The sequence below is a fragment of the Hydra vulgaris genome, chromosome 15, assembly GCF_038396675.1.
Source record: "Hydra vulgaris chromosome 15, alternate assembly HydraT2T_AEP".
In the NCBI taxonomy this organism is placed as follows: Eukaryota; Metazoa; Cnidaria; class Hydrozoa; order Anthoathecata; family Hydridae; genus Hydra; species Hydra vulgaris.
Genome location: NC_088934.1, coordinates 45,407,501 through 45,434,734, shown reverse-complemented (window position 1 = coordinate 45,434,734; position 27,234 = coordinate 45,407,501). Strand labels below are relative to the sequence as shown.

Genomic DNA, 27,234 nt, shown 5'->3' with positions numbered 1-27,234 from the left:
CACCATTTATGTGCCAGCAAAAGATCAAACCTCACAATTTATGTTGCAGCAAAAGATCAAACCTCATTATGTATGTGGTAGCCAAAGATCAAACCTCACCATGCATGTGGCAGTAATGCATTCGAATTTTTACTTTTCAAAGTATGTTTTATTAAAATAGGTTTACATTTATGAAATAGATTTTGGTGTAATTTGGTAGTAAAATAAATACATCCTTATTATTATAAAGTTATTCTTTAGTAGATATAAACAATTTTTACCTTGAATTGTTTTAATGATTTACAGACTAGTCTTTCTTCATCTATTTTATCCTGTAATTTCTTTATGTTGTTGTTGAACTCTGTTTAAAAGAAATATATAATTAATAATATTAAAAAATATATAATAAATGATATATTAAAAAAAGGTTTTGTAAAAATTATTTCTTCTTATAAGAAGACAGCAAATGAAAAAAGATAACATGTTCAAAAGTTTCATTTTATGTTAGCCGCTTCTTACGGATTTATTGGAAGCAACCTATTATCTATTCTGCACAAAATGAAAAATTTAATAAACTTTATTAAAGGAAAGAATAAAGTATGTGAAAAAAACTTCAATTATTTTGTCATATAAATCAACATATTTCTTCTAAAATAGGTAACAACTGTTTTCACAAACTTCTACTAAACAAGCTAACTACTGTATTATTAACTCTAACTAAAAAAGCTAAACAATATGTTTAGAATAAATTTCTAGAAGAGCTGTACACAACAATATATATATATATATATATATATATATATATATATATATATATATATATATATATATATATATATATATATATATATATATATATGAATATATATCTTATAAATAGAAAAGTCATTAACATTGAATTTTCTCTTATAAATATCAAAACTCTATATGGTCTGCATATACTTTCGATTCTTATTTTTGTACACAAGTGGAAACTTTATATACATCAAATACATTGGTCTTATTTTAGAATAAAATTTAGTTTTTGACTGTATATTATAAAACATTTTTATGTAGATAGCTTACCAGTTTGACCAGTGCTTTTTTAAAAATAACTTTTCCATTTGAGGAAACACTTTTCCATAAATTTAATTTTGCGTGGCAATGTTGCAAATGGAACCATTACCCTTTAGTTTACATTTACTTTATCACCTTGGGTTACCATTTATTGGATTTATATTGTTAATGAAACCTTCAACCTTTTATCCAGCATTTTTTGCTTTTCCGTATTTTTTGTTTTTGCAAAGCCAGATTTACCAGACAGCCAAGACAACTACAATCGGTTGAAAGCAGATGTTTTCACTGGATACTTTGACCATATTATTTTTTTATAGGTAAAAGATACTCCGAAACCTGCTTTTTTATCTTTCATGTTCATGAGTCACATTTCTTTAGAAACTATTAAAAAGGCAATTGAAAAATAAAACTCCTTTGTGTTTTTTAGCATCATTTTTGTTAACCAGCTTCCATCTGCTATTGCCATTTGATGTGGAAGATTGTTGCCAAGTTAAATCTTTATGGTATAAAAACCTGACTAGCTGTTGTACTTAATCATATATATATATATATATATATATATATATATATATATATATATATATATATATATATATATATATATATATATATATATATATATATATATATATATATATATATATATATATATATTAGAGTGTTTCTAAAAACAACTTTTTTTGAAAATATCTGATGGCACCCCCTAAATGTGCTCTATATAATAAAATAACATTGGATTTAAAAATATTTTGTAGGAAAAATATTTCTAGGGGTTGCTATGGACCCTGAAATATTAAATTGGTCCCGAATAATATCAAAAAAAATGTTTCAAAAATCTTATGTTGAGTCTCAAAGGAAGAGAAATTATATACAAATTTTAAAAATAATTTTATGAAAATTATTTTATGAAAAAAATTATAAAAAAAAATCATAATTAATAAATCTTGTTGAATTCCCCATTTTTGTTTTTAGTTAAAACATGTCATTTTCTGGTCACTAAAATCTAAAAATAACTAAAAAACTAAGAAATGAAATAATACATTAAACATGATTAAATAATTTAATTAAGACTATTAGTTTTATGAAAGTCATGGAAACTAATTACCTTAAACAAAAAAATATAAAAAAAACAATGCAGTAGTTATATAAAATAGTAGTTGTATATATAACTATATAACAATTAGTTTTTTAGTACTATTTTAACTGATACAATTTTAAATGTTTGTGAAAATAAAAATATTAATGATAACGAGTGATGCGGAAGTTATCGGACAAAATAAAAACATCAATAACTTATTTATAAATAAAAAAACAAACTACTATTATATTTTTTTTAAATAAAGCATTTATCTTTTAATAAAAACATTATTTTTTATATGAAAAAACACCACCATCTGCAATTGATCTCAATTTTGCTCTGACGCCTTTCATATGCGACTGTAAAAAGTTTAAATCAATTTCTTGTAGTTTTAGTTTAATGCGATCAATCAAAACTTGCTCTGTTGAAGCTTGCCAATCTCTCTCGTAAACCTTCTGTGCCAAATGTCCCCAAAAATTTCCAATTGGTCATGCTTGAGGCACATTTGGGGGATTGGATTTTTTATCAACGTAATAGACATTTTGGTCCATCCAATTTAGAGAATCTTTAAAATAATGAGAACTTGCTAAATCTGGCCAAATTAAAAAGTTTAAGTCTCCATGATACTTGTGAATAAATGGAAGAATTCGTTTTTTTCTAAACATTCATTAATATAGATTGATGAATTGATCGCTACAGCCTTGGAAATGCGAAACAATGGCTCGGACATACCACGGTCAGATATGGCTATCCACATTATTAATTTTTTTGGAAATTTCTCTTTTCCTATAAAACGAACACTTTCTGGGCATGTCTTTTTGTTGTTTGTGTAGTATCCAGAATTTCCAGGCATGTTGTCCCCTGCAAAACAAAAGTATTTTTTGTCATCGATGACTAGAAGCGATTTTGTATTATAGGGTTGGTTAACTAGTTTCCTGCTTCTTTTCTTTGCCTTAATTTGTTGTTTTATAGTGTATTTTGGAGTCTTTTCACATTTTCTATATCTAATATTCATTTTTTTTAAGTGACGACCAATTGTCGATTGATTTACACCAAATTTAATACCTATTTTTCTCTGACTGACCCCTTTTCGATTGTTGACAAGTCTCATTAATTCGGCTTTCTTTTCTCTAGTCCAGGATGTCGGACGACCAGGGTGCTTTCTATCAGAAAACAATTGAACAGTTTTAAGTCTTTTTAGGTTATCATATATTGTACTTTAAGCAAATCCTTCCTTTTCAAAATGATTTACGATTTTTTTTTTTTAATATTAGGTTTATTTACAAAAAACATTTTAGTCGCTTTCGAAAAGATTCTCATTCAGCTGCATTTAACTTCATTTTAAATAATTGTGTTTCAAATAATAAAGTTTATATTTTATAGAACGTTTATGCCTACGCATAAAACCACAAAAACTAATTATTATGCTCAAATAATGAAATTAGGATTTGTCCGATAACTTCCGCATCACCCGTTAATAATAAAAATAACAATAATAATAAAAGTAATAAAAATAATAATACTTCCTTGCTATTATTTCACTGTTTTTAAACTTACTGTCTAACACTGCATCTAATTTTTTGTTAAGTAATTCAAACTGATGTTGTTCATTGAATAGAAGATAAGGGTATTTTTTACTGTTTAAGGAAAGAACAGACTAAAAAAAAAACTTATTATAATTTCAACAACAATAAATTTTGCAACTAACAATAATGACAATAATAAAAATAAAAAATAAACTTTATAAAAATAAATTTTCAAAAAATTTAATAAAATAAAAAAAGGAAATAGTTTTGTTTACAGAAATCTTTTCAAATTCTTGAAGGGTGCTGCTTCCATTGACAAACTAAAAAAGATAAACAAATTTTTTTGACCATATAAATTGAAAAGTAAGAAACAAAATATCAAATTACCATATTATCTTCTAACTGCAGAATAATACATTTTAACATAGCATTCTCTTCTGTCCTGATATTAAAGTAGGTGTTAAGAAAAACATTTCAAAAAGATTGGTTCCAAACAAACTTGTATAGTATAGTATACTTAAATTTAAAAAACTAATAATTACTAAAATTAATCAAAAACATAAAAAAACAAAAGTTTAAAAAAATCTCACTACTTGCTGCAGCAGATTTATTTATTTTATTTATTTATTATCACTATACCTACTACAGAGATTTTTTTTCACTCAGTAAAAATTCTTCATATTAAAGTATAAATTGCTGAAACCCTAATTCTTAGTTGATGTAGTTTTATAGAAGATACACTAGGTCCCTCTTAAATGCTAAATTCTACTGTAGCATTTGCAGCAGATTGTTTGTTAATTTGTTCTTGAACTACAAAAACATAATGGCTGATACAACTATGATAGCATTCTATGATTTAACAACTTAATTAATAAAAACAAATTACTTATTTGAAATTTGACAACTTCAGGTAAAGGTTGTATGGTTTGAAATCATTCCCTTAAGAGAGAACCATATAACAAGGAATCTTTAGTAATAAGGCTAAATTTTAAAATTAAAGGTGACAGGCTTATTGTTATTTTTTACTATTCAATGATGTCGACTCAAAATACATAAAATATATAATATCATAATAATATAGAAAAAAAGTTTTTTTAAAGTATGTCAAGTTAAGTCTCAACTTTTCTTCTGTTGAGTCTTATCTCATATTGACCAAGCTCTCTCTCTTTATCCATCAGCAAATATTGTTGTTGTCAGTGACTTTAATGGTCATCACACTGAATGGTTTGGCTCTAATGTCAGTGACTCTGCAGGCATTACAGCCCACAACTTTTGCCTTTCTCAACCCCTAACTCAAAAAGTCAACTTTCCAACTCATTTACCTTCCCTATTCGACTTATGTCTTGTTTCTAATCGTAGTAGGTGCTCAGTTTCTTAGGTGCTTCTGATCACAGTTTGATCTCTCCAAAACTATTATCTCATTCTTCTTTATCGTCTGAATCCCCTTATCATTATACCTCTTACAACTACCTTAAAGCTGACTAGGACGCTTGGTGGATGATTAGAACTAAAATGTATATAATTCAGTATATTATCTGGTATGCGGTAAAAGAACCATCGTTAAGGTTTTGCGTTAAATCAAAATAGTTAAGCATTTTTAAATTACATTTAATAGAGATAAAAAGATTGTTAATTTTAAAAATTTGTACAAAATGTTCCTTTATCATCTCCATTTCCTGACCACTTTTGTTCCTAAATATATATATTCATATATTTCCTAATATATATTTTCATAAACAAGACAAATTTTTTAATTTTTAAAACATTTTATTAATAAAAAAATACATGTTTCGATTAACACTAGTCATCCTCAGTTAAAATAAAATATTTAAAATTTGTTAAAATACCTATAGAGGCATTAAATAAAAAAAATACAAACTAATAATGATATAACTACAAAAATACAATAAAATCAATTAAAAAGTTTATCATGTCATACTAAAGAAATAGGAAATAATAAAAGAATAGGTTAAAAAGATACGCAATATGTATAAAAAATAGCAGCTATACAGAAAGTGTCATTTGTACATGGTTAACCTATTTATTCATACCAGGTTTTAACCATTCTATGAACATACTTTCTTTAAGTTTTAGCTCGAATTTAAAACAGAAAAATACTTATAACTTATTTGCATGATACAATTTTCATTAGCATGGAGATGTTTATAGATATGAGATTCTTTGTCCCTCTTGAAATGTTTAGATATGTGAGTCTTTCGATATAACAGGAGTTACATCCCGCACATACAAATGTATACACCACGAATGATTTGAACTCTAGAGGAATAGGATCTTAAGAAGAAAAGAAATTTTTAGTGAGGTAAATACTAACATAATATTTGCTGAATGGCAATATCTTTTGGCAATTGAATTCAGTCTTTTTTTAGTTGAATCAAATATTTTTCCCAAAAACAGCAGTTTAAAATAAGACAAAGATTCTTTGATTTTTGGTTGCGGTAGAGTATTTGAACTAATCTTGTTTAAATAGGAGTCATATATTTTTGAAATGAGCCAAGATGGATACATGTTTCTTTGAAATACTTTAAAGAGGTCGTTTATGTCAGAGTGAAACCCAAGTTTAGTACTATTAATTTTAAACGTTCTATCGATTGAGCATTTGATTAGACAAACTCTCTACGAAAATGGAGTGAAACTATAAAAATTAGTGTAAAGACGAGAATAGATTTTTTTTATGAGTAACTACCATTTCTCATAAAAAAAATCTATTAACTGAAGAATTAGTTTTGTGTAGAGTTACATCTAAAAAAGATATTTTTGAGATTACTTCTTGTTTCATAATAAAAAAAATAGAATTGTGTGCCATTCCTCCATAGCCAACCAATCACAAAATTGTTCCGCTTTTCTATATACTTTTTTCAAGTACTCTATTATTGCATTTATGAGTTTTTTTTTGTTTGAATGGGATTGTCCATAAATTTGGCAATGCTTAATTTATTTCATTAATAAAAGTAGACCATTTTCACTGTTGTACAGTGATTTTTATTAAAGCTAAACAGCTATTTTAATTTTTAGTTTAACATAAGACTCTGAGAGGGAAAACTTTTTTTGTTTGTTTGTTTTGCTTACAATTCAATTTTAAGTTGCATAATTTATGGATGATCCAAAAGGACTTGTAATAAAATAAAACTATTAGAAAATTCGATTTAAATAACAACTATCTGCCAATAATTTCAATTATTTTAATTAATTAAACTTTTAAAGATGTTAACCAACAAGGCTAAAGTTTATTATTCTAATTTTTTTTGTAATAAATGTTTTTCCATTTGGAAAAAAGCATTAAGTTGATTCATCATTGCATTCAACCATCGCACAATTTTTAGTGCCACTATTATATATGAATACTAAATAATAAAAAAATACTAGCTTAAAAAAAAACATTCATATACTGATATATATATATATATATATATATATATATATATATATATATACAGGTTTGCGGAGCTGCCCAATTTTTTTCACGGCTCCGCTCCAGCTCCCAGCAAAAACTTGGCTCCGGCTCCTCATAACATCAATAGAAGAATAAGATTCAAAAGTATACCTTGCCGTCTATTCATAAATTTTTTAATGAATGAAAAACAAACTATTACATTTTTTTGAAGAAGTCACTTTCATATACCCTTTCTTTTGTACTTGCAATTAATGCATTTGCCTGGTCATTTCTACAAAATTTTTTCAAAAAACCTTTTTAGCATCAAATTCCAAATTTAAAACGTTTTTCATTTTTTTTTCTGTCAATACACACTCAAAAGCCAAATGTACTCTTTATTCATTTGAAGAAAAACCATGCTATCAATCAAATCCGATTCCATATGACTTCTTTGGTCCGGAGTCAGAAATTTTAGGCCAGAAAACACCCGCTCCACGCTGACTTGCGTCATAGGAAGAGCAGAAGCAATCTGGCATGCTTTCTGGATCAACTCGGGAAACAGCTTTATTCCGTCCAAAACAGTTTCGCACTTCGAATTTCCATCATCCTTTTTCTTCATGATCTGTTGAGCAAGCCTTGTCAAACTTTGAATAGCCTCTCGGAATTCTTTTTCCTCCAATTGTTTATGACTAACAACCTCTTGGCTGCACTGCTTGCTTTTTTGCTTCCGAGCACGTTCCATTCAAACTCGCATCTTTTTTCTGGGACTCATTTCCGTGGATTCCTTTTCATTTTCCAAACCGCTTTCAGTACTCTCGCTAGAGTCATTTCCATGATGACCAATTCCACTCCCCTTGATTTCGAGCTTCGTTTGGTCATTGAGCTTTTTCTGGATCTTCCACAGACTCAATTCCACAGAATTGGTCATCATGGAAATGACTCTCGCTAGAGTCATTTCCATGATGACCAATTCCACTCCCCTTGATTTCGAGCTTCGTTTGGTCATTGAGCTTTTTCTGGATCTTCCACAGAGTGTCTCCAACAATCAACTGAAACATTGTAAAGCATTTTTAATGTTTTTAAATTTCAAACAAATTATAATCTATCATATTCTTGCAGTGAGGAAAGGAGAATGTCAAAAAGTAAAGTTAAATGAAACAGTATTTTGAATTTCATTAAATGTACGTAACTTCAAATTCCACTTTTCGTTTAAAAAAATAATAGATTGAAAACTGGGATAAAACCTGATGCTCTTCTACAAGAAGGCATTGATACTGCACATCTACAAAGACAGCAGCACAAAAAAAGGGATTATCGAACTAAAGTGATTCCCGATGCATCATTGAATCCCTGATATTCTTCCCAAAATCAGACATCTTGAATTCACCAGAATCTAGCTCCTTCAGAATTTCCCAAATGTAAATAAAGTTCCCAGGCGTGGGATCCTGACTCTGGAACTGCTGAGTTGTGACTGCCGGTTTCTCGAGGATTTTTGCAAGTTCCTCTATTTGCCTTCACTCGTAATTTAGAAGCATAAAGTCACGGGTTTTAAATTCCGCTTCCAGTGCAAACAGGACATCACGCATCTCAAGAAGTCGGCTGAGCATGTTGAATGTACTGGACCATCTGGTTGCATTGTCAATTATTGCAACCTGTAAATTTGAGTAATTTTTTTTTAAATTTAAATGTTTTCAACATTTGAAAACGCATAATTGACAAATGTTAAATTCAAACTCAAGTTCACATTCTTAGTAATATTCATTTAAAAGTTTTGAGAGTGATTTCGCTATCCATGAAGAACTGCACATTGACGCCAAGAAAGCTTCGATTATGTCTTGAAGCTCCGTCAACTTTCAGAAAAACCAGCTTTCCCTGTAGATTGGTTTTAAACTTAGTTCGCTTTTGTTGAGCCAAAGCCATGATTTGACTTCAAGCAGAATCCTGGTTGACTTTCTAGCCAAAATGTCTTGCCAAATTGCCAGTCAAAATTTTGATACCTTTACTGCTGAATAGGTTAAAGGGAACGTCATTTTGAAGAATCATCATGTTCATGCCTTTCTTGAAGTCCTCTTTCGAAATTGTGATGGTAACTTTGTTGAGAAAGCGATCGATGGGTGCTTGTACTTTTCTTGTCTCACTAGTCGAACCCTGATTTCCTCCAAAAATAGATGAGGTGTGTTTCTTTTCCTTTTCGGCCTTCAGTTTCTGCTCTCTTGCCTCAATAATTTTTGTCAAAAGTGTCAAATGTTTATTGACAAAATGGCGTTTCATGTTGGCGGTGGTTTTTTTTTCCGTTTCTCTTTTCCCTTGTACTGCATTTTGCATGTTGCACCGCAAAGTTTGCCGACTTCCTCCCTTACACTAATGTCAACTTGACAAAAAAACACGTTGTCCTCTTCGCGATAAGCAAACTATTTCAGTTCATCATATAACCTCTCGTCTTCTACGTTATCACTCATGGTTGCAATTTACAAATAACAGAAAACGCAGAAAAATTCCAAATATATATTAAACTTTATCTAAATATTGCAGGAGAAGAAAAGAAAAATACAAGATTATTTTTGGGTCATTGAATAATTTTGAAATAAAAAAAAATATGACAGAAGATAAGAATAAATATGGCACTTCATTTATTTCACAAGAATAAAAATTTAAAAATACAATACAAGCAAATATATGGTGGCGACCTTTTTTTTGAGATGGCATTTTAGACTAAACTTGTGAGTCATTATATTGTATATGAAATGATTTGTTAGAGACTTAGAGAATTTTGAGTTTTTCTTGAATGAAGTGCAGAGGTCGCCAAAAAAATGTCTCAAAAATTATTCTAAAATTAAAAAAAAAAAAAAATTTGTTCAGTTCAAAATTTTTTTGAGAGCTGGGATCCACTTTTTCTTGGCTCCGGCTCCTGCAAAAACTATCGGATCCTCGGCTCCCAGCTACAGTTCTGGCTCTGCAAGCCTGTATATTTATATATAAGCACAACTAAAAAAACACATCTAAAAAAACATATTTAAACATCTTACAGTATTTGTGTTAATAAGATAACTAATATAATATATAATAATAACACTGACCGGGAGGTAATCCACTGGTATTCAGAGTAATACCCCTCCTATAAAGACCAACGTATCAACAAGAAGTAATCCACAGGTGTTTGCACTGGTTGTCTCTCTTTCATTTCATTGGTGGAAATTGAGGATTGAGATATGACTAAGCTCACCAACCAACAAAAGAATTTTATGGTTTTGATGATTAACAAAGCAATTGAAGAGCTAAAGGATGACTTTATGCTAAAACTAAATAAACAAACTAAATTATTTGAAGTGAAATTGACGGAAAAAGATGCAGAAATAGCTGAACTTAACAAGAAAGTGAAAAGCTTAGAAGAGAAAAACGAACTTCTAGTTCACCTGCTGTTTATTACAGCCAAATTGCTAAGCAATTAGCCAAACCAGGTTCCGAGCTTTATAATGCAAGCATCGAAGTGTCAAAAAGTCATGAAAAACTATCCAGTAAAAACCCTAAAAATGTTGTAATTGTCCGTTTGGCTAACTCACAAAAAAGTACAAACAAGGACCGTATGACAGATGACGAGAACGTGGTCAATGAATTAATACCTTCGCTGAACAGACAAATAATAATAAAATCGACATTCAGACTAAAATCTAAAGTTGGCTTGGAAAACAATACATCAGAATCATTAGTTGTTGAATTTGAGAATGAAGTAGCACGAAATGAGATGTTGTCTGCAGCAAAGGAACTGTTAACAATTGAGGTATACAAAAAAGTATATATAAGACCTGATCGCACTCCTGATGAGCAGGCTGAATTTGCACAATTGAATAAAGAGAGAAAGGAGGCAAATGAAGACTCACAACACAATATTAATCTAGACCAGCCCCTTCGATTTATCATTAGAAGCGGAAAAACATTGATGGATGTGACCTATAGCACGCAGATAGAGATTGAATTGGAGGAGGAGTTGCCATTTATGTAAATAAAAATCTTACGAATATAGAAGTTGTTAATCCGCATTTTAACATTACAGATATTGAACAACTCTGGTGCTCAATAAAATGTAATAATTTTAAGTTAATTGTTGGTTGTATATATCAACCACCAAATTCTTCAGCTGATTACTTAAAATCAATTCTAAACTCAATCAAAACTGCTTTATAACTCAAAAGTGGAAAAAAATACACAGATCTTATTGTTGTAGGAGACTTCAATTTTCCTAATATAGAACGTACAGATGACGATTCAATAATTCATTTAAATGAAAACTCAACTGAGCATGAATTTATTAAAGTTTTAAATGATTGTTCTTTATACCAAACAGTAAACTTTCCAAAATTTAAACAAAGTGATTCTGTTCCTGCAGTTAACACCCTTGACCTTGTTTTAGCTTGCAATCTGAATTGCATAGATTTTCTTCAATGTGGTTCACAGTTAGGTCATTATGAAAAGGGAAGATACCATTAATACATCACTTGGCAATATTTTACTAGTTCTGGTGACAATATAGTATTCACAAGAGATAAGTTTTGCTTTAAAAAGGGTAAATTTACACAAATGATTAAGTACTTGAAACAAGTCAACTGGGTTGAGCTAGTTCATGATAAATCAGCCTGAGAGTGCTGAGTTATTTTTACATATTTATAATGAATCTTGTCGATTGTTTGCTCCTATTTTTAATAACAAAAAAAAGAATAGCCAACCTTGGCTGGATGCAAAACTTAGAAAGGCAACAATAATGAAACAATCTCTATTTATTCGAATGTGTATCAGCAAAGTCAAGAATCTTGAAAGGAATTCAACAAAATTTGCGCTAATGTTAAAAAACAAATTAAAAGATCAATTTGAGAATACGAAATGGATTTAGCAAAAAGAGTAAAGATACCACCTAAACTTTTATTTTCTTACGTAAATAAAAAACAAAATGTTAAATCCCAAATTAGAGCCATAAAAAATAAAAAAGAACAAATTACAACTGAAATATCAGACATTTCAAATATATTAAATAAGCAATTTAGGTCAGTCTTTGTAAAAGATGATGACCAAGCAATACCCAAGTTCTTGCAAAGATGTGAAAATCAGTGTGATGACAGTATATTATCTGATATGATTACCAATGAAAAAATACTAAAAATGTTAGAATGTATTGATGTATCAAAAGCGATGGGTTTTGATGAAATTAGTCCGTTTGTTTTAAAACTTGCTGCAGAAGGTTTTGTTGATCCGATTATCTACATTTTCAAATTGAGTTTTGACACTGGTTGTGTCTTTTACCATTGGTCTGTTGCAAATATATCATCTATTCATAAAGGGGGAACAAAACTTGAACCAGAAAACTATAGACCAATATCCTTAACTTCTGATTTGTAAAATGTTCGAAAAGCTTATTTGGGACATAATTCTAGAACATTTAGTTTTAAATAGCATTATTTCTAAAAGGCAAACTGGTTTTATTCCAAACAAATCATGCACAACACATTTGATTGAGACAATTGACACCATTACATACAAAGCTGCAAAGGGTAAACCGTTATAAGTAATATATCTTAACTTCTCAAAAGCTTTTGATAAAGTAGAACACAAAAAGTTATTGAAAAAGATTGAAGCATATGGTATAACAGGAAAAATATATAACTGGATTAAAAGTTTCCTTACAAATAGGAAACAAAGAGTTACTATTGGTAATACATTTTCAGAATGGGTATCTGTTACCAATGGCGTTCCTCAGGGTTCAGTTCTGGATCCAATTTTATTTCTCCGATTCATAAACGACTTGCCAGAAGTTGTGCGAAACACATTTAAAATGTATGCTGATGATTTGCACATTTAAAATGTAGCAAATTAATAGCCCTAGAAGATTCCCTTGATAAACACTCAGAAATACAAACTGACCTTGACAACATTGTGAAATGGTGCAACGATTAGCGTACGGAACTTAATTGCAAAAAATGTAAGGTGATGAGATTTGGCAATCAAAATGTTCTTCGAGGTATTGTTAAACCATACACATTAAATGTAAATGGAATGAATTATGACCTCTCAAACAGTGTAATAGAGAGAGATCTAGGTATTTTTTTACAACCGGATATGAAATGGAAATATCGAGCACAAGAATGTGTTAACAAAGCTTCAAAAATACTAGGTTTGTTAAAAAAGCCTTTGAAAGTAGAGATTGTTATATATGGATTTTGTATACAACCTATGTTCGACCTCACCTTGAATTTGCGACTCTAGCATGGAGTCCACCTAATCTAGCTGAAATTTTAATGCTAGAACTAGTTCAACACAGGGCCACAAAAATACCTTACTCAAATTGAATGCTTTGTTATAAAAAGCGGCTAGTTAGAATGGGTTTAACGACTTTAAATCTTAGAAGAAAAGGAGGAGACTTGATTAACTTATACAAGATAGTGAACCATTTAGAGTATGTCAATCTTAATGTCAAACCAGTCTTTAAGTCAAATGTTGAATTAGATGGCCCATGTTCCTCAACTAGAGGTCACAAATATAAAATCAGGATGCAGTGTTTCACCCCTTAGGAAATAAAATACTTGTGCATTGGTTAGCTCAAGAATACATTACTTCTCAAACAGAGTGTGTCAAATTTGGAATAAACTTCCGGATATTGTTGTAGAGGCCAAGAGATTAAACAAGTTTAAAGCAAGTCTTAATGAATGGTTTACAAACAATGAGAAAATATTGATTTAAAAAAAAAAAAAAGTACTGGGCTGCTATAGCTGAATGTTGCTACCTCTCAGCTTGTGGATAAGATTGACGCAGTTTTATCACTAACTATATATATATATATATATATATATATATATATATATATATATATATATATATATATATATATATATATATATATATATATATATTTATATAAGATATATAAATACTGAACAATAAATAAATACTGACTTCAAAAAATATGCAATAAATATGCATCAACCTAATACTTGTTGTCAGTTTTCATATTTAAGTTTTGTTGTTGTTGTTTTTTTGTTAATACTAATTACATTTAAAAAAAAGATTCTTGTCTATTGTATTGTCTAATTTTATTATTATTGTTATCATGATTAATAATATTATTTTATTATTATTTTATTTTTTACTTTAAATATATCCTTGAAAAACCTTTTTCAGAAAACATTCAAATAAAATATAGATAAAAAATATAACACCATTTCCAGACATGTAAATAACTACAAAACATAAACAGCAAAAATTGTAAAATTTCTTTTAGCCTGGACCTGCACTCTCCAAACCACACGTTGACATTGCGCCTGGCGGTGATACAGATCATGCGTTATAACAAGTTACTAATTTTACTAGCACATTAGCAACAAGTTATTCATCTTTATGGCCTCAACATCCATGTAACATACTAATGAATTCTTTATCATGGATGGCTCAACAACCACTTAGTTCAGCAATATTGGCCTCATCTGATAAAAATTGTAATAAGGTGGGCAGCGATCATTTCCTTAAATGCTAAACAATTAAATAGTATAATGAACTCAAGCTTAAAAACAGTTTTTTACTATGCATTGATGGAAAGATTAGATGCTCTATTTGCAATAAAAGAAAACCAGAAAGCTATTCAAAGAAATGGACTTCGTGCTCCATAATGCCTCGTGGTGAAACTTGCAATTAACTTGCAGTCAACATCATTAAGAAATAAAATACATAAGCATAAAGTTTCTAAAACCCATTGGTAGACTTGCAAACTTCTCAAACTCAGAAAAAGTGAGCATTTAAAAGTAAGTCTCGCAAAAAGTAACCATGCAGACTTAAAAAACAATTAAATGCATATCTAGAACGGCATACTATATTGTTAAAAATAACAGACCCTACACTGACTATCCTGAGCTTATTGATCTAAAGAAGTTAAATGGTGTTAATACTGGTATTGTTTTCATTCGTTGTGAAACATTCACACATTCAAACATTTGAATTTTCTTCAAACAATTGAAGCAAAAGTTTCCTTGGCTAGCATTGCTTGAGTCATCTTGAACTGGCTGTAAGTTATGCAGTTAAAGCATGCATTGTAATTAACCATTTCAAGTGCTTCATTGATACTCTAAATGCTCTGTAGAGCACTTGGTCTTCGAAAAACAAAAGAAAGCTTTTTGCAGCAAGGTTGGGCAAGTTAGTACATGGTGGTTTGCCTCATTATTTCAAACTGTATAAGCTGTTCTGCACAACTTGAAAACCTTCCATTTGCTTTCCATAAATGCTTCAATTGATTTAAAAGAAAGAGCTAAATTTAAAACCTTAACGCAGAAACCTGAAAGCGTGTCATTTCATAAAAATCTGGCATTAATTTATGATGCATAGGAAGAATTCAAATCAACTTCATGAAGTTCTACAATAAAATAATGTCACACTCGCAAAAGCAATTTACATAATCTGTTGTCTCATATCTATCTTAGAAGGATGAAATTTGGAGGAGATCCCAAGGTTTTTGAAGTCAAACTGGCTATTGAAAATGATATTTTCTAAAATGTGAATATGCCAGAAGGTAGAAATCAACCTTTAACTTATTAGGCCACCTTCTAAGTTTTCAAAAATTTTTGAAAACTTTGTCTGAAAAGACAAAGTCCAATTTTCTGCTTAATGATTTTTCTTCAACAAAACAGGAGTTTTGTGCCTTATTATTTTAATGTCAAAAACATGTATCTGCTTCATGTTCAGATAGATATGCAAAACATACTGCCAGTAAAACATACATCATCATTGATGTTCATCAGGATTAAAGGTTCTCCACTATAAAAATTTCAATCAAAAGAGTATGTAAAAGAATGGGTGAATGTAGGTAACTGAATAGCTGATTGCAAGGATGGACCATGTAGAAAAGAAAATAAATTAACTGGAATAAAATCATTTTGGAAATTATTATAGTGTTTCAAAATACTCATAACATTTTGATATTATCTACTGTTGTATTCAATACTTATTTAATATTGAACATAACTATTTCTTGTTTATGTTATTATATTTCTGTTTGAACACCAGAAATTAGTTCATTTCCAATTATTTTACTCTAATATAAACATTTAATTTAAGCATATGATATAAGCAAATAATTGTGGACAAAAATGTATTTCAATGTATATATATATACATATACATATACATATATATATATATATATATATATATATATATATATATATATATATATATATATATATATATATATATATATATATATATATATATATATATATATATATATATATATATATAATCTTTTATTGAAATAAATATTGATTTAAGTTTACAAAAAACTAACACTTCAATATTTTGGAATATGCTATTGAATGATTTCAGGTAACGTAAAGCGTAGAGTTAGTTCCAGCTTTATTTGCATCATTACGAAGGTGACAGATAAATTTTTGTGGATATGTGTTTAAATACATTGTTGATTTTGCAGATCTGGTATTAAATTTGGAAGTGAAATGTGAGTGATTGTTTTTATGTAGACAAAGTGTGATTGGATGGTTAGGTTTGTTTAAAATTTGTTTAAGTGTGCTGAGACATACGAAATCAAGATGTTCTTCAATAGGAAAGATGCCATAGTAGCTTGCATCATGTGGATCAAAACCAGCTGCTTTTTGAAGAAGGTTTTGAAAGACTTGCATCCTAGATTTAGTTTTATTGGTTGTTGAGGTGAGGATAACTACATTGTAAGTAAAGTGGCTAAGGCAATAAGGGGAGATGTTTGATCATAATGACTAGTACATAGATTAAAAAGAGAATCGGCTAAGGAGCCTTCCTTGTATCACTCCTAATAAAACATCTTTCCATTCAGTAGGGTTGCTGTTGAATATAACATGTTACGGTTTGAAAGCCACTTTACAATCCAGAATGATAACCATGATGGAAAGTTGATTTCAAGTTTGTGCATAAGAATAATGTGGTCAACGAGGTAAAATGCTTTTGAAAAATCAAAGAATAAAGCAGTTATTGAGGTATTGCGGTCAATAGTGAATTCCCAGTCATTAATTACTTGTATGATGGCATCAATTGCATTTCTGCCATGAAGAAAACCAAATTAGCTATTTGATAATAAATTATCTTGAACATACGATATAATATGTTTTGCAAGGATGCGTTGAACTATTTTGCATGTTACAGATGTTATGGAGATTGGTCAGTAGTTAGATGGTAGAGAATGATTATTGACTTTTGGAATAGGTATGACATTCTGATATATATGTACCATCTGAATGGCTTTCTTGCATAAAGCCATTCAGATGGTACAATGTATTTGTAAATACAATTGTTAAATATTATAACAAGGGGTTTAACTAGTTCAAGATGTGCCACATAGAGTAGTTAGCCAGATATGCTGTCATAATTGGCTGGTGTCAATTTGATGCGTTTGAGTTGTTCACTAACGTTAGAGAAGGTGAAAATAAGCAATTCTGGTGGAGAGACGACTTTTTTGAGATAAGGTGATAAATCTGGCCGAATAATTCCTTGCCAAGCTATATCTAAAAATTGCACATTCAGTTTTGCACCAAATTCAGTATCTGTGGGTAAACTGCGGATTGATAAATTAAATTGGGATTGATAGTCTGTGGGCATGTGACCGCATATTATTCTTACTATTGACATATTTATATTTATTTCTATAGTAAGATGCTTTCCGAATAGCAATTAGTCGAGCAATAATATCAGCAAAGGTGTAACCTTGGTCATAAAGACCAGCTTTGTGTAAACGTTGGCGTTGTTTTATGCAGCATATATATATATATATATATATATATATATATATATATATATATATATATATATATATATATATATATATATATGTATACATATATAAGTATATATATATATATACATATATATATATATATACAGTGGTGTACACTTGCGGTCGCCCGATGGCAAATGCCACTCAAATCTTTCGAAGGGCTACTGGAAATAATGTTTTGATGCAATTGAATCGCCCGGCCGGGCGACTATTAAAACTGGTTCATTTTTTAACTTATTACTTAAATTTATGTTACTCATTCAAATTTATTTTTTGCTGCAGTTTGCATTACTACATTTAGTAACATTTTTGCCACTAAAGGTAAATTTGTTCTTTTGTTTTCGAAAGACTATTACTTTTTCTCAACAAAATATTAATTTTTATCAATGAAACAGCTTTTGATAATTTTTTTTTTTTTTTAAACATCTTTGCTTCCAACAAAGCTGCAAGCAGCCACAAATTAAAGTTGGAAGTTACTGAAAGAGAAAAGATGAAGATTGTAGAGCAAGATAACGATTGACAGACGACTTAATAAATTGCAAATTATATGAGTCAGGAAAGCAAGATGAAGGAAGCGAATTCCAAAGAGCTGATGTTCGAGGAAAAAAACTAGACGAATAAGCGTTTTTGGAGCACTTAGGAACAGTCACAGAAAAAGGATGAGACTTAATTGAATGAATTTGATCACGAGAATGAATTTTAGTAGATGGCAGAAGAGACGCTAGCTCTTTAGAGCTGTGCCCATTATAGTATTTGTAGAAAAGAGAAAGAGAAGCAACATTACGACGATGTGATAATGGTTGGAGGTTGGCTGCAAGAGCAGGTCCAACTATGTTTACATTGCGTTTATGCACCTTGTGTAAAAGAGAAAGAGCATCATTAGAGGATCCGCCCCAGATATGGCAACAATATTCCATACAAGGCCGGATTTGTGATTTATAGAGATAGAGAATAGAATCCGAAGTAAGAAAGTGACGAGCTTGATAAAGAGATGCAACCTTAGCAGATGCTAATTTTGCAACTGATTTGATATATGGTTTCCAAGAAAGATTGGAGTTAATCCTAGAAGATGAAGAGTAGGTGACTCATCGAGTACATCACCGTTCATAAATATAGGAAGATCTAAATTATTGCGATAACGATTGGCTGAAAAAAATTGAGTTTTATCTGAATTAAAGTTCACCAGCCACTGTGAGCCCCATGCTGTAGCAGAAGTAAGATCCTTTTCAAGCTCAAATGCCCCCTCCAAGCAATCAGAGGGTTTTTATCACGACAAGAATAAGTGGTAGTGTCATCAGCAAACAATGCCACCTTAGATGAGAGAATATCTGGAAGATCGTTAATGTAGATTAAAAAGAGTATAGGGCCAAGGATAGAACCTTGAGTAACCCCTGAAGTTACAGAATAAGAAGAAGAGTGTTGTCCATCGAGGACAACTTTTATGCTACGATTGGAAAGGAAAGATTCGATGATCTTAAAGATGTTGCCGGATACACCATAAGAAGAAAGCTTATGGAGAAGACTTTTTAATCTAACATAAGAAGAATTACTCTTTAATCTAACGTAACAATAAAGCAATATTTTTAAAGTCTTATTGTTGAAGTTTATTTTCCTTTTTTTCTATTAACTTACATCATTCTGTTTAAATTAGAACTCCAGTTTTCATTTTTTATAAAGAATGAATGAAAGTTTTGAAGTCATAACTGCTGCTAATTAGCAAACATTTTTACAAAATTAAATTATAAAAATTTCTTATGTTAAAAGTTTATTTATTTAAATTAAAATTTATTTAATTAAAAGTGTTTGACTTTTAATTAAATAATAAACTTTTTTTATTTAATTTTGTTAAAACGCTTGTTGAAAGCACCTTCTTTAAATAATATAATAAAATTTTAATATACAAATAAAGTTTTATTATAAGCTTTATAATACAAAAACATACTAATAAACATTCCATTGTTATATTATTAAAAATAATTTAAATATAATGATACATTTTTATTTTAAAGAATAACTTCAAAAAAACTAAATGTTTTTTAAAAAAGTCCTTAAAGTCGCATTTTTCATTCAATCAAAGGTTAATTACATAAAACGGACGCAAATAAAAATACCAAAAAATTTTAAACACTACTATATAAATGTGTCAATAGTTTTTTCACAATTCTTATTCATTTAAAGTTTAATTACATAAAAGGTAGCGCAAATAAAAATACCAATCATTTTAAATGCTACTTTAAAAATGCAACAATAGTTTTCTTATAATAAATATCATAAAATCAACAATAGTTTTCTTATAATAAATATCGTATTGTAACCGCTGAAATTGAAAAAAGATAAATAATCTTTTTTATAACTTTATATTCATCAAATATGAAAACATAATTTTATTCATAGTGAAAACACACCCTTTAAAAAACTCATTTGAGATATATATAGAACATAAATAAAACTTTTTTTTTAATGATAACGGACGACTCAAAATATGGCGGGCGACCAAGACTAACTAAACTATTACTCTCAGTCACCTGCCGGACGACCGACCAAAATCCTAGTGTACACCACTAATATATATATATTTAACCCTCGGAATTAGGGTTGGCATTGCGACCTCATTTTTCCTAATTCCGAGGGTTGTATATATATATATATGTATATATATACATATATATATATATATATATATATATATATATATATATATATATATATATATATATATATATATATATATATATATATATATATATATATGTGTGTATATATATATATATATATATATATATATATATATATATATATATATATATATATATATAGAAAGATAGATATACACACACACTCAGATAATCGTGGTCTCAGGTGATAACCAAAATTACTATTTTTGTCAACAATTATTTGCTTATATCATATGCTTAAATTTTGAAAAAAATTTTGAATTGAGCTTATTTCTGAAAACAGAAATGTAATAACATAAACAAGAAAAATTATTTTCAATATTAAATAAGTATTGAATACAACAGTAGATATTATCAAAATGTAATGAGTATTTTGAAACACTATAGTAATTTCCAAAATAATTTTATTCCAGTTAATTTATTTTCCTTTCTAAATGGACCTTCCTTGCAATCAGCTGTTGCAATATAATGACAGTTTTTATAAAATCAATTATAATAATTTCCAATTTCTGACTGCTTCTAACTTTTAACGCCAAAAAATCAAATTTATAAGCCACACATGACAAAAATAGGTTTTAAGTTTTAGGTCAGAGTTCCCCAAATATTTTTATGGAACTTTTATCAGTGACTCTTCAGGATACTGAATCTAGAAGCTTAAAAATCAAAAGGTAGCCGTTTTTGGAAAAAAAGATTTCAAACTTTTGTCTATTATTTTATAAAAGGGGAGGGGTTGAGAGTTGTAAAGTTAAGGTTTTCCTTATAAAAAGTCAATATTAACACTTTCTAATGATGTTAAAGTTAATCCAGTATTGCATGCAATTAAATTTTGATCATCTTAAGATGTTAATTTTTAGTTATCTAAAATTCTCGAAGTTAGTTATCTCAAACATTAAAAAAGTTGTGATGGCCTTGAAATGGAGTAGAATTTTTTTTTAAAGAGAAAAAATGTCAAATTCTTTTAAAAAGACAATTCTTATTATCCATATTAACTCATATACCTTATTAACTATTCATGTTACAAAATGCAAATGTTAGAAAAAACTAAGATTTTTTTAAACTGTTAGCTAACAATTAAAAAAAATATTTGTATCCAATGTTTTAAATTTATAAACATATAACAAAATATCTGAACTTTTTAATCTATAAATTAGTACTGCTAAACAATTCAGCAATTCTTCTGCTTCTAAGAGAGTGCTTTGAGCTTGTTTGTGAAACATTGAATCGTTCGATTATTGGCTTCATTTTTGAATGAGCCGATTCAGATGCCTGTTCAATGTATCGTCCAAGAGAATGACCAGTAAGTTCAATAAATTGTTGCAAGTGAGCTGAGATTATATGTATTTTCCAGGTCACAGTAAGTTTCTTTCCTAGAAACTAATAAAATATTCTATAAGATAGATAATAATAATAGTATATTAATACAAAGCCAATTTAAAGCAAGTTCATTATATTTAACTGTACCTCTGAATAGTACTCTTGTGTGGCTTTGTAGGAACAAACAAAGTCAGTTATTAGTTGAAGATAACAAGGGTTAAGATAACTTCCGAAGGTTCCTTGAACTAATTTCTCAAATTTTCTCATTGGACATAGAAGTGGTAAGAGTTCAATTGGTAGCCTTAGTGAAAGCTGGTCGCAGTTTTTAAGAATAATCCTTCATGTATTGCCTTCATATGTTCCCCCATGGTATCCTCTTCTAATACATCTAAGTGAGTTGACCCATTCTTTGTATTCAGGCCAATAAAAATTATATAAGTTGATATATGATTTACAAATCCCATTAACATATGAAGCTCCGGCAAAGGAATTACTTCAAGAACTAGTTTTGACTTGTTTCTCTCCTTTATTAAGCATACATTCACCACATTCTATCAAAGTTTATTAATTTGATAACCAGTTTTGAAAAAAAAAATTTTTTTGTTTAATAAAAAGATTTTTAAATTTTTAAATTAAATAATAATTAACATTTACACCTTATAATCTTTCATTTCAGAACTTCGATAACCAGCTTCCATGTACCTCTGATGCCATAGATCCAATGATAAAAATGTTCTTGTCAACCCACCAAAAAGTTCACATTCTCCTTCACACCAAGCACAAGCATACATACCGCCATGAGACTAAATTTTCTTATGTTTTTTGAAAAATCCTAATTAACTAATTAAAAGTTACATAAATTAATTTTAAATCATAACTTAACATAAATTCCAAGAAGAATATTAATTATTTTCAAATTAGCTGCAAGAACATATTTACAATATTCTAGCTTTAGAAGATCTAATAAAATGGCTAAATTTTTGTGTGTCTCCTGCAAGTTTTCACAATATGCAAGAACTATGAAATGGTTAATTCCAGAGTATGTTCCATGAGAACTTTGATCTTCGCATCGTTCTTTTTCTGGATCAAAGAGGTTACAAATTACCTTAAGTGATCCACCTCCTACAAAATATTAATTTTAATTTAAAAAATATATATTAATAAGTTCTATTTTATATATAAGTTGTATAATATTTCTTTATCTAATAATGTTTTTACCTGAATCAATTCCAATTCGTATTAATGTTTGGAAAGGGTTTTGCTTTCTGGAAGTCATTACAAAGTTAAGCAGCTCGGTTAATTGACAAACATAAACAAGGTCTCTTGACACATCGGTTGACAACTTTATTTTTTTTCTTCTGCAAAAATTGTCTTCACATCATAAAATTCAGATAGGAGTTTACTTTTTTTGCAAAGTTTTTTTTAAGATTCGCCTCAAATTGAATTCCACTTTTCCTTAAGGATTTCAGAAGGATGCGTGATTTGAATTGACTAAGTCCAAGTCGAATAATCATTTTTTCAGTTTCTTCAAATTTGACTTTCCTAATAACTAATTGAGGAACACCAATAGTTATAGGTAATGGCAACCCACCTGAATAATAAAATACTTTAGATGATTTAATCAATTTGAAAACACTAATAAATCTAATAAACAAATTACCAGTATTTAAATGTGTCTGGATTCCATGCTTAAGTTTCTTTTTTTTAATAATCGATCTTAAAACATTTAAAGTGACTTTTTTCTGAACTTTTTTTGAAGCATTAAATAACTTAGCAGAAAGATTTGTATACACGTTCATTTCATTACATTGATGTCGAATTCCTCTCTTAATCGCACATAAGCAAACGTTACACATCCTATTCGAACTTACTAATTTCTTTGTTTTTTTCATATGTGGAAATCTGGATCTAGCTATTGAACAAACTGTGCATGTTTCACAATTTCTAGTGCTTACACATCTAGATAATTGGGAAGATTGCGATCGAGTTTTAACTGCATTTGGTATGTCTTTACTTTCTTTCAGTAAGTTTACATACTTTTTGCATGTTGGACAAATGCCTACATAAAGTAAATTAATTTTTAAATTATGATTATTTTCAGAAAGTATTTTTTAATAAAATAATTGCATTAGTTAATCATAATATGGAGTATACCTGTTGGATAACTGTACACAGATATTGAATATTCAGGTTTTACATACATTCTTATGTAAGCCTCTAATAACTTCGTGACTGGAATACATTTTAAGCATTTCTTCAAACAACAGCAACAAATAATTTTCTGATTCAATAAATGGTCTCGTTTTTCTTTGCTGTTTACTGTTTTGTTAGATAATATATTAGGCATTTTTCTAATAAAGTAACTTATGTTTAATATTAACAATAACGAAACAATAACTAGGGTTTGAAACATTCTATTGTTATATTAAACAAATAAATTACTATATAAATTAAAGAATGCTTCCATCAACAATTCTATAGGAATATTAACATCTTAAGATGATCAAAATTTAATTGCATGCAATACTGGATTAACTTTAACATCATTAGAAAGTGTTAATATTGACTTTTTATAAGGAAAACCTTAACTTTACAACTCTCACCCCCTCCCCTTTTATAAAATAATATACAAAAGTTTGAAATCGTTTTTTTCAAAAACAGCTACCTTTTGATTTTTAAGCTTCTAGATTCAGTATCCTGAAGAGTCACTGATAAAAGTTCCATAAAAATATTTGGGGAACTCTGACCTAAAACTTAAAACCTATTTTTGTCATGTGTGAAGCGGCTAATAAATATTTCTTAAAATATACTTTTTAATTCTCCCTATACAACTAAATCTACATGCTTAACTGGTTTATTTTTATAAATGTTACTTTTGTAGAATGATACAATGTAGTTAAAATAGATTAAAGTAAACAATAAGCACGTTTTACAAGCAAAATAGTATTTTAATTGGAAAAAATATTATTATCAAGTAAGTTATTATTTTGTGCAAAATTTAAATAGTTTAGTACTTTAATAAAGTGTTACTAATTTATTGCAAATAATTCATGTGTCTTGTAATAATAATATGAACAAAGTATTTAGTTTTAGAAAATAAAAAATGCCAAAATAAAAAAAAGGCCCTATACGCGATCGAAAAGTGAAGAGAATTACGGAGTTTGCCCTTGGGATTTAATTACAACGGATCCAAGCACATAACGACAGTTGATTCAATTTTATTACTTCTTAGATTGTTCTGACATGCCAAGCCAAACTTTTGGGCAATAGTTAAGCGTGTTTCATGTGTTTTAAAATCTATATGGTTATCTGTCAATCCACCATTGCCTTTAATAAACGATAAATCTTTTAAAACAAAAATTAAAAATCCATTTGCAACTGTAAAAAACATAAACTATAACACGCTAAAGCAAATATCAAACGAAACCTAGATTCTAAACTAGATAAACTTTTTGACATATCTGCTTGTTGCTGTTCATTGGATATTGTATCATGTAACAATGTTTATGTAAAGTGCAAAAAAGAAAAATGCAAAATGGAACACATTATTTGCATATGGCCTAAATAGGCAAAAGTCCCAATAGAAGAAAAAGCTTATACACGGGACTAGCGTTTAAAAACAGGACCAAAAGGGCTATTTCAGATGTCTTAGGTAGATACATCTGCTTTAAAACAAAACAGCAGTATTAAAGAGAAGAAAGGAAATATACCACATCACAAACATATTAATAATGAGCTTTCAAGTTTATTACCAGATCCCCCAGAATATATTTATTTGCGTGGCCTTAAAATTTCAATTTGTTTAGTATATATTTAACACTTATTTATAATAAAATCATAAGTATTTTAAATTTTTTACTTAAACAACAGGATGAATGGAAACCAAGTAAAAGAACTCAGGCAGATTATTGTATTCAAAAGTTTCCAAGATATGCAATGGAGCTGGTCAGAGGCGGATGTTCTTCAAATCTCGGCACAGCTCTTGGAAACGCCTTACTCCATAATATCAAGCATCTATTGCTACCGGAAGTTGACATCAATAATATTCTAATGGATAAGTTTAAATTAGACAGAGCTAAGTCAAAAGTAAAAATAATTTCAAAAAACGCAGATTCAGAAGAGAAGACACAACTATTTTCCATTGGTTTAGATGGAAAGATAGATAAGAATACGAAAATGTACTTAAAAACAAATAGTTCTGAAGGAAAAAATTTCATAACAGAATGTGTTGCTGCAGAGCATCATCTTACTTTGACATATGTGGATGGAAAATTTCACGGGATCTACTTGACACACAGAACAATACCCGTTGTTGGTGCTACTGGGGATATTCTTAAGACATTTAGTGTACTTGGAGAATATAACAGTCTGAAGAGCATTGGTGCTATTCTTTTAGACAATACTGCATCAAACACAGGTTGGAGAAGTAGCTTGGTGATTAATCTAGAAGAGTTGATAGGAAGGAAACTTCACACAAAAGGTTGTAGACTTCATCAGAATGAACTCCCACTAAAAGCCCTTTCTAAAAAATTAGATGGAAAAACAACCGGTCTACAAAATTTTAGTGGACTAATTGGGAAAAGATGCTCTGAAGACATTCATAGACAACCTCAAGTAGAGTTTAAGGCAATCCAAACTTCTATCACTGAAGGATATATTTCACATGAGATATTAAAAGATATAAGTCATGATCAAAAGCTTCTTTACAAATATTGTAAAGGTATTGGATTAGGTAAAGTAGATGACAAATAGGCTAATTGTAAAATAGGTCCAATGAATCATGCTCGATGGTTAATCCATTCTATACGAATTCTTTGTTACACTCGAGATATTCCTCCAAACGCAAGTCTGAAAAAGCTTAACCATTATAATGTTAAAGTTTATGCTCCATTGTGCTTTCATATAAAGAAATCTTCCAAATTGCAAGAATCCCCCCAGATTCTGTTTTCACTATTAATCAATTGAACCTTATTAAGTTTGATGATGTAAAAAGAATTGTAAAAAAAAAACATTCAAGGTAATGCTTTCTGTTTAATACCTGCAAATTTTCTCTATGCAATGGTTAAAAATAATGATGAACAGATCAGGACTCTCGGATTTGAGACAATACTCATTCTCAGGAAACAGTTAACTTTTTAAAATTAGTTTTTCTATTTATAGTTTATCAGGCATCTGTATACAAAGCTTTTTTAAAAATGCATTGTGCTGTATTTTATAATGTTAAGTTTTAATTAAGGTTATTTTTTTCGCAAGTTTTTTTAAAGTAACGATGTTTTTATTTTTAGAAACAAAAACAGTAATGGAATAGAAAGGAAAATCCCTCAACTAAATTGGAATGTTGCGAGCTGGATAACTCTTATTCATATTACTGATCTTGCTTATATCGAAATGGACCTGCCAACTACAAAAGAGTTTTTTGATGAAGA

At 29.1% G+C, this 27,234-nt stretch overlaps 2 protein-coding genes across 4 annotated transcripts in view; both read right to left on the bottom strand.

Moving 5' to 3' along the window:
• The window catches only part of LOC105847758 (uncharacterized), a 44,742-nt gene that overhangs the window by 8,118 nt on the left and 9,390 nt on the right, over positions 1–27,234 (bottom strand). For all 3 annotated transcript variants that reach the window (XM_065819874.1, XM_065819875.1, XM_065819876.1), the window contains exons 4-7: positions 4,027–4,081; positions 3,915–3,959; positions 3,671–3,770; positions 261–340 (exon numbers count right to left, since the gene is read on the bottom strand). In XM_065819874.1, coding sequence (XP_065675946.1) covers positions 261–340; positions 3,671–3,770; positions 3,915–3,959; positions 4,027–4,081 — 280 coding nt within the window. The remainder of the gene's footprint in view (positions 1–260; positions 341–3,670; positions 3,771–3,914; positions 3,960–4,026; positions 4,082–27,234) is intronic.
• LOC136091646 (uncharacterized) lies at positions 21,640–24,161 on the bottom strand. The gene is made up of 5 exons (XM_065819353.1): positions 23,963–24,161; positions 23,469–23,867; positions 23,027–23,399; positions 21,956–22,930; positions 21,640–21,868 (listed from the first exon to the last, which is right to left on the bottom strand). Exons 1-3 carry the CDS (start codon positions 24,153–24,155, stop codon positions 23,182–23,184), a joined length of 810 nt encoding a protein of 269 aa, XP_065675425.1. The 5' UTR covers positions 24,156–24,161; the 3' UTR covers positions 21,640–21,868; positions 21,956–22,930; positions 23,027–23,181.